This window comes from Trematomus bernacchii, unplaced genomic scaffold (assembly GCF_902827165.1).
Source record: "Trematomus bernacchii unplaced genomic scaffold, fTreBer1.1, whole genome shotgun sequence".
Lineage (NCBI taxonomy): Eukaryota > Metazoa > Chordata > Actinopteri > Perciformes > Nototheniidae > Trematomus > Trematomus bernacchii.
Window position 1 is genome coordinate 195,024 of NW_022987795.1, and position 16,574 is coordinate 211,597.

General features: G+C 42.6%; 1 protein-coding gene across 1 annotated transcript in view; it reads right to left on the reverse strand.

Moving 5' to 3' along the window:
* The window catches only part of slc30a7 (solute carrier family 30 member 7), a 15,973-nt gene extending 1,348 nt beyond the window's left edge, over positions 1-14,625 (reverse strand). The window contains exons 1-10 of the mRNA XM_034149851.1: positions 14,437-14,625; positions 14,073-14,174; positions 10,575-10,688; positions 10,251-10,338; positions 9,869-9,998; positions 8,783-8,992; positions 7,125-7,169; positions 6,290-6,425; positions 1,283-1,373; positions 884-1,033 (exon numbers count right to left, since the gene is read on the reverse strand). Of these exons, the coding sequence (XP_034005742.1) occupies positions 884-1,033; positions 1,283-1,373; positions 6,290-6,425; positions 7,125-7,169; positions 8,783-8,992; positions 9,869-9,998; positions 10,251-10,338; positions 10,575-10,688; positions 14,073-14,174; positions 14,437-14,516 (1,146 nt within the window). The 5' untranslated portion in view covers positions 14,517-14,625. The remainder of the gene's footprint in view (positions 1-883; positions 1,034-1,282; positions 1,374-6,289; positions 6,426-7,124; positions 7,170-8,782; positions 8,993-9,868; positions 9,999-10,250; positions 10,339-10,574; positions 10,689-14,072; positions 14,175-14,436) is intronic.
* Between the last annotated feature and the right edge of the window lie 1,949 nt (positions 14,626-16,574).

Below are 16,574 nucleotides of genomic sequence, written 5' to 3' on the forward strand. Positions count from 1 at the left end.
TGAAGATGGGAGGAGGGGATATTCTATTAATGTTCACGTTCACACAGTCAGTTGATTTTGGCCGGCCGTCTTTCCTGCAACGGCAGTTTTTCTGTATTTCCTCTATCCTGTAATATGACTTGATCGCTTTAAACTCCGCACACGGAGCTCTGATTGGTCAACAGGCGGTGCTTTCACTGAGTTGATCTCTTAGCCTGCAACCTAACCTGCTCCGGACCAGGCTAGCCGCTCAGCATAAGTTACCATGGAGATCTAGCCCGCTAAAAAGAGAACCAGCGTCGTAGGACCGGAAACCCAGAGTTTTCCCTGAAGTTAGTCGCTAAGAGAAAATCCTGCTTCGTAGTACAGGCCTCTGGTTAATCACAGATAAATAAATACCTATAAGGGAAGGCTGCAAACGTGTTCATGTACCTGTGAAGAGGTTATTTGACCGTGTGGTGTTTTCAGGTACCTGTGTGATGATGATTTGTGAAGATGTGTGGTGCGTTCAGGTACTTGTGTGATCATGATTTGTGAAGATGTGTGGTGCGTTCAGGTACTTGTGTGAAGATGTGTGGTGCGTTGAGGTACCTGTGTAAAGAAGTGGTGTGGTGCGTTCAGGTACATGATAGAAGATGTGTTGTGAAGATGTGTGGTGCGTTCAGGTACCTGTGTAAAGGTGTGGTGCGTTCAGGTACCTGTGTGAAGATGTGTGGTGCGTTCAGGTACCTGTGTGAAGATGTGGTGCATGTGGTGCGTTCAGGTACCTGTGTACAGATGTGATGCGTTCAGGTACCTGTGTAAAGGTGTGGTGCGTTCAGGTACCTGTGTGGTGCGTTCAGGTACCTGTGTGAAGATGTGGTGCGTTCAGGTACCTGTGTGAAGATGTGGTGCGTTCAGGTACCTGTGTGAAGATGTTGTGCGTCTGGCTGAGGATCCAGCGTGTGTCGGCATCAGGAGCGACCAGCAGTTTTAACGTCCCGATGTAAACGTCCGTACACAAAGTCCAGAAGTGAGGATCCTGCAGGTTGTAAACGCCCTGCAGCTGCTGCACCTGAACGCATCACGAGAAAAACCAGGAATTAGACACGTCCCTGACACAAAAGCAACTCTTCAAACTGTGAGTAAAACACGAATATAGGAGGAAAGACAACGAGTTAGAAATGTCTGTTTAAGGCGTCTAGTGGCTTGATGGGAAATGAGGAAGGAAGCCACGACATGTGGGAGAAACCAATAACAAAAGGTCTCAGAACGTCAGAGTTTGTTTCGTACGTAGAGGTGATTTAGAAGTGTTTTTACTGACCCTCTGGTAGCTCTCGGGCAGCTTCTGGTCCAGAGAGGGAGGCGTTCGCTGCATCAGGATCCCGATGGACTCCTTCAGTAACGGAATAACGCTGAGGAGACAGAGACACACTGAGCACGTGCAGACACTCACAGCTGGTTCAGTGTGAGCGGTTCTGTTCAATGCAGCTCGAGCTTGGTGTGGATTATTCACTTAAATGTAGCTCAGATTCTACAGATTACTAACTGGAGTTTGGTGTGAGTCGTTGTCTTTAATACAGATCAGATCATTGTGAACACATCTGTAGAATATGTTGATTTTGAACAAGAGTTCTGTGTGGATTAGTTTAGATTCAAGGGAAGAATCCGTTTGGATTATTCCCTTAAATGTAGCTCAGATCCAAGGGAAGTTCCTACATAGTTTTTACTGGAAATTGGTTTGACTTCTTCTCACTTTGTTCAGTTTATATGCAAATATCTGTGGATTTAGCTGGACTGGTGCGTTGGTGTTGGGATCAGGTTCAAACCCCACTGCAGTCAGCATGTCGTTGTGTCCCTGAGACACTTCACCCCAAAGTGCTCCTGTGGGGATTGTCCACAGTATTGAGTATGTAAGTCTCTTTGGATAAAAGCGTCTAACAAGTGTCATGTCATGTAATGTAGCTGGAGTTTGGTTTGGATTATTCCTTTAAATGTAGCTCAGATTCAAGGGAATAATCTGTACGTTTTTAACAAGAGTTTGCTGTGGATTAGCTCAGAATCTACAGGTTTTTGAACTATAGTTTGGTTTGATTTCTTCTCTCTTTGTTCAGTTTTATAGGCTGTTTTTATAGGCTCATATCTGTGGATTGAGCTGGAGTTTGGTGTGAGTCCTTCTCTTCAATGCAGATCAGATCATTGTGAACACATATGTGGAATCTGTACGTTTTTAACAAGAGTTCTGTGTGGATCAGATTCTACAGGTTTCTAAGTGTAGTTTGCTTTGAGTTCTTCTCTCTTTGTTCAGTGCACATAACTGTGGAGCTGGAGTTCAGCAGTTTCCAGCTGCAGAGTTTGATGCCTGTGGTCGAGTGAAGGCCTCTCAGCTGACCACAGATCTGCTGACTGCTTCAATCTGCAGCTGCGATCACTGCCAGCCTATCAGACCACATCTACTCCATCTATCCCCGGGGCTTCTGGGAAATCTGACCGCTGCACATCCACTGCCGGACTCCAGAAGTATTCCAGCTCCATGCCGGTGGTTTTAGTCCATTAACTCCTGATTGCACATTCCTTACGTCAGAGAAAAACTATTTTCCAAAGCATCCGTCGAGTCTCGGATTGATTTCATTCCTCTGTGGAGAGCAGAAACCTGAGAGATAATCCATCAGTCCTGGTACTTTAGGCTTCCTTCTGAGGCTCCTTCAGCGGTGCGTTCAAGGAACCACTGACATCCTAGAAACTGCAGCTTTTTTAAAGTCAGACGTCACCAAAGTCTGTTTGATTATTTCTTAAAAAGCACGTTAGAGGTTTGAGTGTTCATCCTCTGGAGGTTAGAATAACGTTAAAAAATGTTCTGCTGGTCACTAAAGAGGCTCTCTGGGTTATATGAATGTGAAGAGAGAAGGAGGAGGTTTTGTTAGACGTTCTATGGGTCCTTTTTGTGAGGAGGATCGAGTTTGAATTGGTATATTAAGGTGTTAATAAAAGGTGTGGACATTTAAGATGCTCTACAAGTCATTTACAAGCTTATAGGGTTCTTTATCATGTGCCAACATTACATATAGGTTAAATGGAGTTATATAAAGTAAGTTATAACGAGTTAAATAGAGTTCAAAGGTCCCGTGTCACGGCCATTTCTGCTGATCATATTTCCATTGTTGAGGTCTACTAGAATATATTGACATTGTTGAATGTTCCAAACTCACATTGGTTCCTCATACAGCATCTCTGTATAGTATGTGTATTCACTCTCTGTCCTACACGGCTTGTTGGAGCTCCTGCCCCCCCCCCCTCCCTATGAGCCCAGTGTGCTCTGATTGGTCAGCTCGCCCTTTCTGTTCTGATGAGTCCACCACCGTTACAGCGGAACATCAGTGATTATGCGTTACAATGGCGTTTGTTAGCAACCAGGAAATGACACCAGTAATGACAAACAGATGAGAATGCTGCGTGGGGTCTGGGTGCCGTGTTGGAGGGACGTTGAGGGGCTCGCTGCTCCGCCCTTTGAGGCTCGAGGAGCGGACAGTGTGAGCTGGATTACTGGTGTCGTTTCCTGGTTGCTGCGTGGAGACAGCGAGACACTCAGCCTGAGCACACACACACACACACACACACACACACACACACACACACACACACACACACACACACACACACACACACACACACACACACACACACACACACACACACACACACACACACACACACACACACACACACACACACACACACACACACACACACACACACACACACACACACACACACACACACACACACACACACACACACACACACACACACACACACACACACACACACACACACACACACACACACACACACACACACACACACACACACACACACACACACACACACACACACACACACACACACACACACCACACACACACACACACACACACACACACACACACACACACACACACACACACACACACACACACACACACACACACACACACACACACACACACACACACACACACACACACACACACACACACACACGTTGTCACGATACCAACATTTTGGTTTCGATACCAAGTCAAGAATTGCGATTCCGATTCTTTTTCGATACTTTTCTTTTATTATTTTCATGATCAATACAATTGTAGTTTATCTGTTAAGTGTTTTCTTCCAACATGGTCTCTTCTTTATACTTGAGTTTATGTGATTTCTCTGATAGTTAACTTTATATTTTATTAACATGTAATAGTACAGTAATATAAATAATGATTGACTAAATGTACATTGCAGATGTTAGCCACATTGGTAAGTTAGCTAAACAGATAGCCATATTAGACAGTTATCATTGCCTCGTCAAACTACCAAAACGTTTGTTTGTCACAAAATAAATGACACTTGTTTGACTTCGATTTGAGGGCATGGGCTTGAGCATGATGTAATTATGTTATCTATCACATTCGCTAACCTGTCTGTCTTTAAATTCTGTAAACAGCTCTGGATGCCGGTCGGCGAGGTGCTTAGCCAAGTTTGATGTGTTGGCTCGCTTGGTTTGCAGGGATCTAAAACATGTCTTACAGACGGGCCTCGTGGTGTCCGTAGGTTTGCCCTCACGGACACCACGAGGCCCGTCTGTGAGACAGGCCTCGTGGTGTCCGTAGGCTTGCCCTCACTGACACCACGAGGCCTGTCTCACAGACGGGCCTCGTGGTGTCCGTAGGCTTGCCCTCACGGACACCACGAGGCCTGTCTCACAGACGGGCCTCGTGGTGTCCGTAGGCTTGCCCTCACTGTCAGAGATATAGCTACAATACTTCCACATTTCGCTTCTGGCTTCTTTTTTGTCAACAAGCCGAGGCGCAGCGGCAGTTGCACTCCCACTTGCAGCCATGCTTCTCGTTTTCTCACATGCTCTGGCAGCTAGCGCGTGCACGAGAGAGGGGAGGCACTTAGAGCGTGCTTGAGAGGGGAGGGACTGCAGGGAGTGGAAGCAGAGCGCTGGACACACACGGCTCTTATTAAAACAGCGCTTTCTCACCAGAGTACTTTTCCCCGTCATTCTTAAAGTACCGATACTAATGAAACGGAGGAATCGTAATGTTTTTAACGGCAGGGTATCGCGGTACCTTTCAAGTATCGGTACACCGTGCAACACTAACACACACACACTCACAGCCAGGCTGTTCACCACACAGCTCGCCACACACTCACAGCCTGAGATAAGGCTGAGTGAGTGTTTCTCTGCGATCCCAACTCGTCTATTACCAACGTTCAGGGAGCTCTATGCAAGTCAATGGGACTCCCTGATCGTTGAAAATCGACGCTAAAGGTCCCCCCACTGCGTTTGATAGTGACGCCAAGGGATCCTGGTGTGTTCCACGGATTGGTCCATGTGGTCGTCGTTACGTCACTTAGAAGAAGAAAGACCTCCAACGAGGCGTTCTGGGGCAGCATAGAGAGGTCTTCTCTGTGTTAGAGTGTTACTCGCTAGAGGGTGCACTTTGAGGGTTTGAGACTCTGCAGACCGTAACACACAAGGGGACGGGTAATAACCAGAAAAGCATGACATGGGACCTTTAATATGGTTTGTTATAAAGTTAATATATATATGACTTTCTCCTGAGATTTCACAATTATAAAATGTTCTACAAAAATCTGACTTTCTTCTCAAAATGCAGAATACTTTAATAATGTTGACTTTTTCCTGTAATATTTAGCTACATACACGACTCCCATCGACATGACTACACCGTAGCTATGTACGAATGACAATAAAAGCCTTGACTCTTGAATTGAATACGCAATTTGTTTTACCTTGGGTCACGTGAATGTAGCTTTAGTTAAATAATGCGTTCTATAGAGTGGGTTATAACCAGTGTTTCACGGCTGACTCAGAGGAGCAGGGCGCACATTTAGGAGTGCATTGTGTTGAGTTCAGGAGTGTCTCTAGAAAGATATAGCATGAGTTCTGTGTCTCTGATGTTGTTTATAAGATATATCAATTCTCTTGAGAACATGACGCCCGTAAACAAGATGTCTCCTGACGTAAACAACAACGTGACGTAAACAACAACGTGACGTAAACAACAACGTGACGTAAACAACGTGACGTAAACAACGTGACGTCGGAGCTCCGTAAAAACAAAGCCGTCTCTGCCGTCTGACGCTCCGTTTGATTCTCAGATTTCTGGAGGAATTATACCGTTTCTGACGAACAGAAATATTGTTTTCTGATCACTTTCACATTTGACTGGGAACATCTGCATTTTGGAGCAGATTTAAAGAGCTGAATGTTTGTATTAAGACTTAAATGTTAGTTATATAGAGTTATTACCTGACTCCGATGAGCAGGGAGATGAGCATGGAGCAGATCGGGTCAGCGATCATCAGGTCGTATCTCTGCATCAGGAGAGCTGAGATGATCACTCCAACACTGCCCAGAGTGTCAGCGATGATGTGTAGCAGCACGCCTGGAACACACACACACACGTAATAACACACACTTCAGAATGTGCGTCCAAAATGTCCCCTGCTGTTTGTGTCGTGACCTGAAGACACTTTGATCAGGACAGAAAGACACCTTGTTTTTAAAACTTCATCCATCTATTTTACTCAGAAACAGTATTAGTGCTAATGGAGCTTATTAGAAAGTGAATGTTGCTGCATTAGCTTCAAACCGGAAAATAAGAAAGAGAACCATTTTAAAAGTGAAATTAAACTGTTCTGAATGTTAGTTTTTAGTTCAGTTACTTTTGAAAAGATAATTTAAAAAAGCTAGTATCGGAAGAATCAGTTTATTTAGTAAAAACAACCACATGGAGACATCTCAGTGTTTCTGGGGGCTAAACAACGTGATGGTGTGACGGCGCCCTCTGGTGGTCAAGGCAGTGTACATGAGTTAGAGTATGTTTTAAATGTTACCCTAATTATATCTATTTAATAATTTAAATAAGTTTCTGAATGAAAATATCAATCGACATTTTTTTGACGTTACAAAGCAGTTTTTATTTCTCATCAGGGATCGTCTTTGTGTTGGATTCTTTCATCACTGTTAAAATACAAATTGAATTAAATCTTTAGTATGAGCTTCTGCTCTCCATGTTTCAGACGTGTTGTGTGAGGCACGTTGAATCACTCTATGAATACAAGTGTTGTGTCTTCATTCTCACCCTGAAGGATCTGTTTACTGGCTCCTTTCCCCGGAGTCAGCTGGTCTGCAGGACAAACACACATTTAGTTAAAATAATACAAACAGCAGAACTCACACTAAAGGATAACTTCACCCTTAAGACCATCCTCCGTTACTCCCTCGTGTTGTCATGAATTATTGCTCTTCCTCCACGGTGAACGAAGAATACAAAAACATAGAAAAGTCTTGATGCAAAATGTTCCTTTTACGTATAGAGTGGCGAAGTCACGCCCATCTACTTCCGGGTAATGGGACCTTATTTCGGAAAAATTATGCATTGAAGTCAATGGAGAGAGAAAGATTATCTTTCGATCCCGTTTGAATTGTGCCATGAATTACACATATGATGTTTGTCAATCTTAAAAAATCATTTCCATGTCAAAAAAGTCACAGTTTGTCGTAAAACTGTTGAAATATAAGACTATGAAAAATACGTAACTAGAAAGACTACAAATCCCAGAGTCGCGTAAGTGATGTCACAATTGTTTTCCTCCACCATTCAGATACCTAAGATCAGCGCCATATAGATATAATCTATCTATATGGCGCTGGCTAAGATAAGATAACTTTAACAAGATGCCTGTGTGCTTAGTACCAGGTTGTTATCATACCAGCAATGGGTCTTGCTCGTTCTTTTGCTTCCCGTCTGATGAAAGGACCAGGAGTGTCTGGATCAAGCTAGCTAGTAGCTAGCACGTTAGTTAGCATTACAGCCTTGTCATTTGTATTAGCCTTAACATGAAGTAACATTAAGTAACCCAAAATGTTAAACAGTAAGAGTAGTAGTCATATTTCGTGAACCCTTTGAATAGTACTGTCACCGGTGTGATCATCCTATAATACACCATTTAATTCCGGGGGAGAAATGCTAACGCTAATGCTAGCGATCTTCTCTACTTCATGCTATCTGCACAAATGGTTGACATTAAACATTAAAACGACCAGGCAGTTCAGAGAGAATCAAAGGAAGGTAGGCAGGCAGCTTTGCATGACATTCTTCAGGACGTGTTTCATTGTGGTGATAGTGAGGGTAGTCAATCGTTTTGTTGACAAGACAGTAGTGACGGCCATCTTGGTGACGTGTGTTGTTCTGTGAGACCAGAGATGTAGTTCATTGAGCGTTTCACACAAACAAATGTGTTACTTCACAGTTTTACGACACATTTTTTTTTTTTTGACTTGCAAAATTATCTTTTAAATTGACAAACATCATATGTGTAATTCGTGGCACAATTCAAACGGGATCGAAAGATAATCTTTCTCTCTCCATTGACTTCAATGCATAACTTTTCCGAAATAAGGTCCCATGGGGCTCAACCGGAAGGGGAGGGACTTCGCCACTCTATTAGTATGTAGAGTCTGCTCTGATTGGTTAGCTGGCCGGCTCTGTTGTGATTGGTCAACCACTTAGAGATGTCCCGCCCCTTAGCCTATCACGTACAATGTGTTGGAGCGCTAGCCAATAGGAGCGCAAGGATTTAAAAATAACCATATGTGTAAAAGATGAAAAACTCTTTTTTACACTTGTTTTTGTGATGAGTTTCTTTACAAATGCAACCATCAGGCAACTGATGTGCAGGTGATCACTTTAAAGGTGAAGGTAAATAGATGTATAGATGTTTGGGAGCAGCCTCTCACCGTGACAGTGTGCATCGTCATGGCTGTCGTGGCTGTGTCCGTGTCCTCCGTGGCTGTGTCCGTGTCCATCGTTTCCTCCGTGGCTGTGTCCGTGTCCATCGTTTCCTCCGTGGTCCTTTCCTCCGTGGTCCTTTCCTCCGTGGTCCTTTCCTCCGTGGCTGTGTCCTTGATTTGCACTGCCGTTAAACAGAGAGTGGCTGTGGCCGTGATCTGAGAGACAGACAGGTGAGAGACACACAGGTGAGAGACAGACAGGTGAGAGACAGACAGGTGAGAGACAGACAGGTGAGAGACAGACAGGTGAGAGTAGGCTCTTGAGTTGTTTGATGGTGTAACGCTACATTAGCATTGCAGATGAAGATGAGGTTATTGAAATAGAACTGGATTTTTCATTGAAGATTTTTAGGCGTTTCCATTTAAAATAAGGAACATTTTGATATTTTTTCTTTTTTTGCCCTCTTTATTAAAAAAGTTTTTTGATTATTTTTTTAAAGTTTGTACCCCTTTTTGACATTTTAAGATATTTTCAACAATTTGTGAAAAAACTCAGGAAAGACATTTCTGAAAAAGTCAGAATTTTCAGATCTTAGAAAAAAGTCAGAATTTTCAGATCTTAGAAAAAAGTCAGAGTTCGAAAATGTTGAGAAAAGTCAGAATTATTTTTCTTAAAAAAGTCAGAATTATTTTTTGATTCAGAATTTGTAATTGGGAGACTTTCAGGATAGAGTCAAACATTTTTGAAAAAAATCTGAATTTGAGAAAATAAAGTCTAAATTCCAGGAAAAAGTCAGACATTTTGAGAAATAGGTCAGAATTCTGACAAAAGTTAGAAAGTTAGAATTTTAAGATTCTTCATTCTTCTTTATTGAGAAATGTCCAAATTCGGAGATTTTCACACAAAAAAACAGAATTTTGAGATTTAAAACAAAAATATTCAGAATTCAGATTTTTCTCAAAATTCTGACTTTTTTTGTTTGAAATCTCAAAAAAGTCCAAAAACGGATTTGTTTGTTTTTACATCAACATTTCTTTATGTTTATCTTCACTTTCTTCAACAGGTGGATGTAAAGTGTTGCAGGTGTTTACCTTCCCCTCCGTGAGAGTGCCCGTGGCCTCCGTGCTGGAACACAAAGATCCCCACCAGGTTCACCAGCAGACCAGCAATAGAGACAGGAAGCAGGCGGTCGTGGTTAACATTAGGAGGCTCCAGTGCCCTCTGAGAGACAGACAGGTGCAGGGAGACAGGTTAATATACACACAGACAGGTTAATATACAGAGACAGACAGGGTTAAGATTTGTTGCTTTCTTTGTACTGTTTCTGATTTTATGTAAAGCGTCTTTGAGCACGAGGAAAAGCGCTATAAAAATCGAATTATTTTTATTATAATACAGACAGACAGACCGACCGGTACAGAGTCAGACAGACAGGGTTAATAGACAGACAGACAGACAGAGAGAGACAGGTACCTCGACCCCTTCGGAGAAGATGAAGAAGGCGGTGAAGATCAGAAAGAGTCCGTTCACGAAGCCGGCCAGAACCTCAGCTCTGACGTACCTGAAACACAGACAGACCTGAGTAACAGAGCACAGATCCTCCGTATAGACTGAGCATAGACATAAAAGGTCTTTAGTTGATAGAACATTTGGCCAAACTTCTCATTGGGAGTTAGGCACTCAAAACAGCCCTAAAGTATGTGTATAGAGACACATACTAACAAAGCCCAGAGATGATCAGACCTGACTGACGGAGCACAGACTATCAGACCACACTAACAGAGCACAGCGTCTTACCCATAGGAGAAGCTGTCGTTGGATCTCCACCTGGAGATGACTGAAGCTGCCAGACCTGCGAGGAGAGCCGTGCAGTCGAAGAACATGTGGAAGGAGTCGGAGATCAGACCTAAACTGGAGAGGAAACACGAGATACATATATTAAAGCTCCCCTATCATCCTCTTCTTCATCAATACATGACAGGTCTCAGATATATACAGAGCCTGTCTCTGATTGGCTGAAACACCAAACAGATCATTGCAGCATTACCCATAATCCCCTCTGTTTCAGCCCTGTTTCCAAAGTGCTGATTCTCTGTCTGTTACTTTAGATGAAAATAAGGAGCCCCTCCCCACGCCCCTCTGAGAGAGATTTGGTTACAAAGAACTCAATAGCCGCGTTCACACCGGAGTACTTTTCCCCGTACTTTTCACGTTTAGTTCCGTTAGTACCCCTTATGTCGCGTTCACACCAAAAAGAGAACTTCATCTCTGGAACTTTTACCCCCATGTTTAGTGCCTGCTGAGAGATGGTACTTTCCTGGGGGAAAAGTGCCCCAGTTCTGATTGGCTGGGCGAATTGCAAACCACGCCCCGTACAACTCTGAAATGTTTTGTAGAGCCGCCATTTTATTATCCTGGCATTAGCGTTATTAGCATTAGCATTAGCCCAGCGCACCAACGCAGAGAGACTAACTTATGGCAACACAAAAGAAAACATGGGAGCGGTGGAGATGAGGAGGTGTCGGCGTTCTGGCGATTTACTCTGAAGGCTTCAGTAGAAGCTGCTGGGAGTCCCAGCAGCTTCTACTGAAGCCTTCCCCAACTCCGGGGACTTCCGGCCGGGGACTCCGGGTGGCAGTATACGCCGTGAAGTGGTTTGCTGCCTGCCAGTAAACCCAAAGCAGAAGAAGAAGAAGTGACGTCAGCGGCTCATTTGCCTAATCCTCCCTCAGGGAAAAGTACTCCGGTGTGAACACGATCTGTACTAAATGCCCTGGGGTAATACGTGCCGGGGCACTGAGTGCTGGCACTAAGTACGGCAAAGTACTTGGTGTGAACGCGGCTAATGGTGCTCTAGGAGGAGATTCAGGTGATAAGGTGGGGGGGGGGGTTACCTTGGTTGCTGATTGGCTAATGGTTGCACAAGACAAAACATCGTTATGACATCATAAAGTGGCCAAAATCTGATCAGCTCATTTTCAGACAGGTTTTTATAGAAATGGATCAAAAAGAGAGAGAATCGTTGAGACTGAAACTTTCAGAGTCTCTTTCCACAGAGGGGACACATGTTGATGAAGAAGAGGGGACACATGTTGATGTAGAAGAGACATGAAGAAGAGGGGACACATGTTGATGTAGAAGAGACATGAAGAAGAGGGGACATATGTTGATGAAGAAGAGACATGAAGAAGAGGGGACACATGTTGATGTAGAAGAGACGTGAAGAAGAGGGGACACATGTTGATGTAGAAGAGACATGAAGAAGAGGGGACACATGTTGATGTAGAAGAGACATGAAGAAGAGGGGACATATGTTGATGAAGAAGAGACATGAAGAAGAGGGGACACATGTTGATGAAGAAGAGACATGAAGAAGAGGGGACACATGTTGATGAAGAAGAGACATGAAGAAGAGGGGACACATGTTGATGAAGAAGAGACATGAAGAAGAGGGGACACATGTTGATGAAGAAGAGACATGAAGAAGAGGGGACACATGTTGATGAAGAAGAGACATGAAGAAGAGGGGACACATGTTGATGTAGAAGAGACATGAAGAAGAGGGGACACATGTTGATGTAGAAGAGACATGAAGAAGAGGGGACACATGTTGATGAAGAAGAGACATGAAGAAGAGGGGACACATGTTGATGAAGAAGAGGGGACACATGTTGATGAAGAAGAGACATGAAGAAGAGGGGACACATGTTGATGAAGAAGAGACATGAAGAAGAGGGGACACATGTTGATGAAGAAGAGACATGAAAAAGAGGGGACACATGTTGATGAAGAAGAGACATGAAGAAGAAGAGGGGACACATGGTGATGAAGAAGAGACATGAAGAAGAGGGGACACATGGTGATGAAGAAGAGACATGAAGAAGAGGGGACACATGTTGATGTAGAAGAGACATGAAGAAGAGGGGACACATGTTGATGAAGAAGAGACATGAAGAAGAGGGGACACATGTTGATGAAGAAGAGACATGAAGAAGAGGGGACACATGTTGATGTAGAAGAGACATGAAGAAGAGGGGACACATGTTGATGTAGAAGAGACATGAAGAAGAGGGGACACATGTTGATGAAGAAGAGACATGAAGAAGAGGGGACACATGTTGATGTAGAAGAGACATGAAGAAGAGGGGACACATGTTGATGTAGAAGAGACATGAAGAAGAGGGGACACATGTTGATGAAGAAGAGACATGAAGAAGAGGGGACACATGTTGATGTAGAAGAGACATGAAGAAGAGGGGACACATGTTGATGAAGAAGAGACATGAGGAAGAGGATTTAGCATCATCGGTGACCCTTAAAAACAGAAATCAGAAACACATCAGATAAGATGTACTTTATTAATCCCAATTTGGGAAAATGTGTTGTTGCAGCAGCGTAAAACATTGCACAAAATAACAAATTAAAAGACCAGAAATAAACAATTCTAAAATATAAACATCTAAAAAAAGAAATAGAAATAATCCAGCATTCCAGAGTGAGAGAAATATACAGATGACCGTGAAGCTAAAAAAATCTATAAACTGTCTGACAAATAAAAACACTATTCAGGGCCAATGTCTGTGAACACGATATCTGCACTATCCCTTTCTATTCCATTATCTAAACTCAGGTATCAATACACACATCATTACTGATAAAAACTGATTTATCTGCAGATTATTTCCATCTCCAAATGGTCTCTCAAAGTCCAAAGTGATGTCTTGTGTCTTGTTTTCACAGTCCACATCTCAAACATATTAGATTGCATCCAGCTGATCGTTTTTATCCAAAGCAACTCACAAAAAGTGCAATAAAGACACAAACTCAGAATAACAACAAACAATACTGATTAGTTTTTATATAGTTGGAGATTATTACAGTGTCACTCACACACACACACAATGGTATATATCTCACACACACACACACACTGTCTATTACAAGTACTGTAGATTATTTTTTAAATAGTTTGAGATTAGTTTCAATAGTTGCAGCTCTGACAGGAAGTGTGGAGGCTGAGCTATTACTTTTATTTATACATATATACACACACACACACACACACACACCACCGTCACATGGTATAACTCACACACAACAGTAACACCATGGTCACTCACACACACCCAATGATAACACCACAGACACAATGGTATATCTCATACACGCACACACAGTCACACACACACACACACACACACACACACACACACACACACACACACACACAGTCACTAGCACTACGTGGCACATCCCCGATGAACAAACAGACAGATGTTAGCACCGTTAGCTCACCTGTTGCTCCAGATGCCGTATGAAAGCTCCACGAATGCGAAGGACAGGTTGAGGCAGAGAAAGAAGAACAGATTCCGGGACGTTTTGTCCGCGAGTATCGACCTGAAAACAGTAAAACTATCAGAGAGCAACTCCAACCGGAGAGAAACCCGGTAATAAGCCCGGAATAAACCCAAAATAAACCCGGGGTATGTTCACACCCAACCGAATACAAACATACCGCTGACAATGTCAATAAAACACAGTTTAATACAGATTTATGCTAAGGCTAGCCGGTTAGCATCATGCTAAGAGCTATTCTGTACAGTTGAATCGCCGCTAGCTTCTGTTAGCATCCGTTAGCCGTTAGCAGTTGTCGGTTTACCTGAACCATCCCGACAGCTTCACCAGCAGGTTGAATTTAGCGGGTTTGTACTCATCGTCTTTCACAGATAAAGGTAACATGTTCACACCTGGACACACACACACACCTGAACACACACACACAGACACACACACTGTAGATTTAGCTACGGGATGCTAACTGACAACTTCCGCTCCGCTCGGATTTCACAATAAAAGCGCCACATTTACTCAAGAGCTGAGTGATATTTCTCAATGAAATGACTTCACCTCCTCCTCCTACTCAGTGGCGGTTCTAGACCAATTTGAGTGGGGGGGCCAGGCTGGGGCCAGTTATTTTCTGAGGGGGGCACAATAAATGCAGGACGAAAAAGACAAAGACATTATGAAGTAATTGCGCATAAGAAAACTATGCAATACAGTTATTGGTATTTGTTTCAGTACACATATTTATTTCAGATACTTATAGTTACAGTTTTTACGCTCTAATGGGTCCGACTAGAATGACAAATAGCGTTAGTTCCGCCTATTCCGTCATAATTTAATCATAAACTTTTTCATTTTTTTCATTTTTAGGGGGGCCACAGGGGGATCCAAAGTCAGTGTTAGAGGCCCCCCCCTAGAACCGCCCCTGCTAAACAAGGCCCGGCCCCCCCACTGACACTTACCTCAGCCACAACATAGTCCCTATATGCATTACATTAATGCACACGATGTTCATACTGCTTACTGCACATATTCATATTTCATATTTCATATTTTATATTCTATAATTCATTCATAGCATTCTATTTCGCTGTAAATTACTGCTTTATTTTATTGCTATTTAACTATATTTTATTACGGTGTCCTTAAAGATTTCTTGTTTCATATTTTATGTCTGCACCACGACATCAAGTCAAATTCCTCGTATGTGTGAACCTACCTGGTGATAAACCTGATTCTGATTCTGAACTTTTAACTTTATTTTAATAAAAATCTTCACTCAGATGTTTTTCTCTCAGGATTTGTATACTCTCACAACTAAAGTTTGGTTTATTCAGTATCAGAACAACAACACATTTAAAAAAGAAAACATTTAATTTATTTGATTATTCTGATTTACAGTGTTCAAAAACGGGTTGTTTTTCAAAATAAAAGTCCTAAATGCAGTGTTGTTTTAGAGCAGCAGAGGGCGCCTCAATCCACTGTGTGTGTGTGTGTGTGTGTGTGTGTGTGTGTGTGTGTGTGTGTGTGTGTGTGTGTGTGTGTGTGTGTGTGTGTCTTCTCTTGTTGACTCTCAGGTTAAAGTCTGGGCTACTGTCTGATCAGATCAGATCAACTGAAACTCACTTTAGTCTTTATCTTTCGTTTGGATTGAATCAGAGTCCTGCTTCAACACTAAAACACAACTTTAAAATAATAAATAATTCATACCAATGTTACACGTGACATAAAGAAGCATTTACATTACAATAAACGTCAAAATATAATAAAACAATAACAACGTATCCAAAAGTCACAAAGAAAGAGAGGTGGTCTCTGCAAAATAAGTATTTTAGTTTAAATAAATTATTACATGCTACATAAATTGATTATTTGATTGATTGGTTAATTGCTTTATCGAGTAATTTCTAAATTATATTTTTTATTTCCTGTCTGACAAAAAATGTAATTCCCTCCTGCCCTTCATTCTGTATAAATTAAACTCAATGTGTAAATTAATGTAAAAACTGTTATGAAATCACTGTGTGTGTGTGTGTGTGTGTGTGTGTGACGAGAGGATTTTCTCATCAGTTTCCATGGAGACCACAAACCTCAGCAACCTCCTCAGAAGACGCCAACAGGTACTTACAGTTATGAGGCTTTCTAACTCTGAGACAGAGACAGTTGTTCAGCTTTATGATCCTGAACGTCCCAGCTGTGTGCGTCACTCTTTAGTGTCCCCTGGTCTCCCAGCTGTGTGCGTCACTCTTTAGTGTCCCCTGGTCTCCCAGCTGTGTGCGTCACTCTTTAGTGTCCCCTGGTCTCCCAGCTGTGTGCGTCACTCTTTAGTGTCCCCTGGTCAAGTTGCTGAATGTTCTCTAAATACTGCATGTGTTGTTGATGGAGCGTTTGTTGGCCCCCGTAATAAATACTTCTACACAGAGCGTTAAATATAAAAGAAAATAGGTGTCAAAG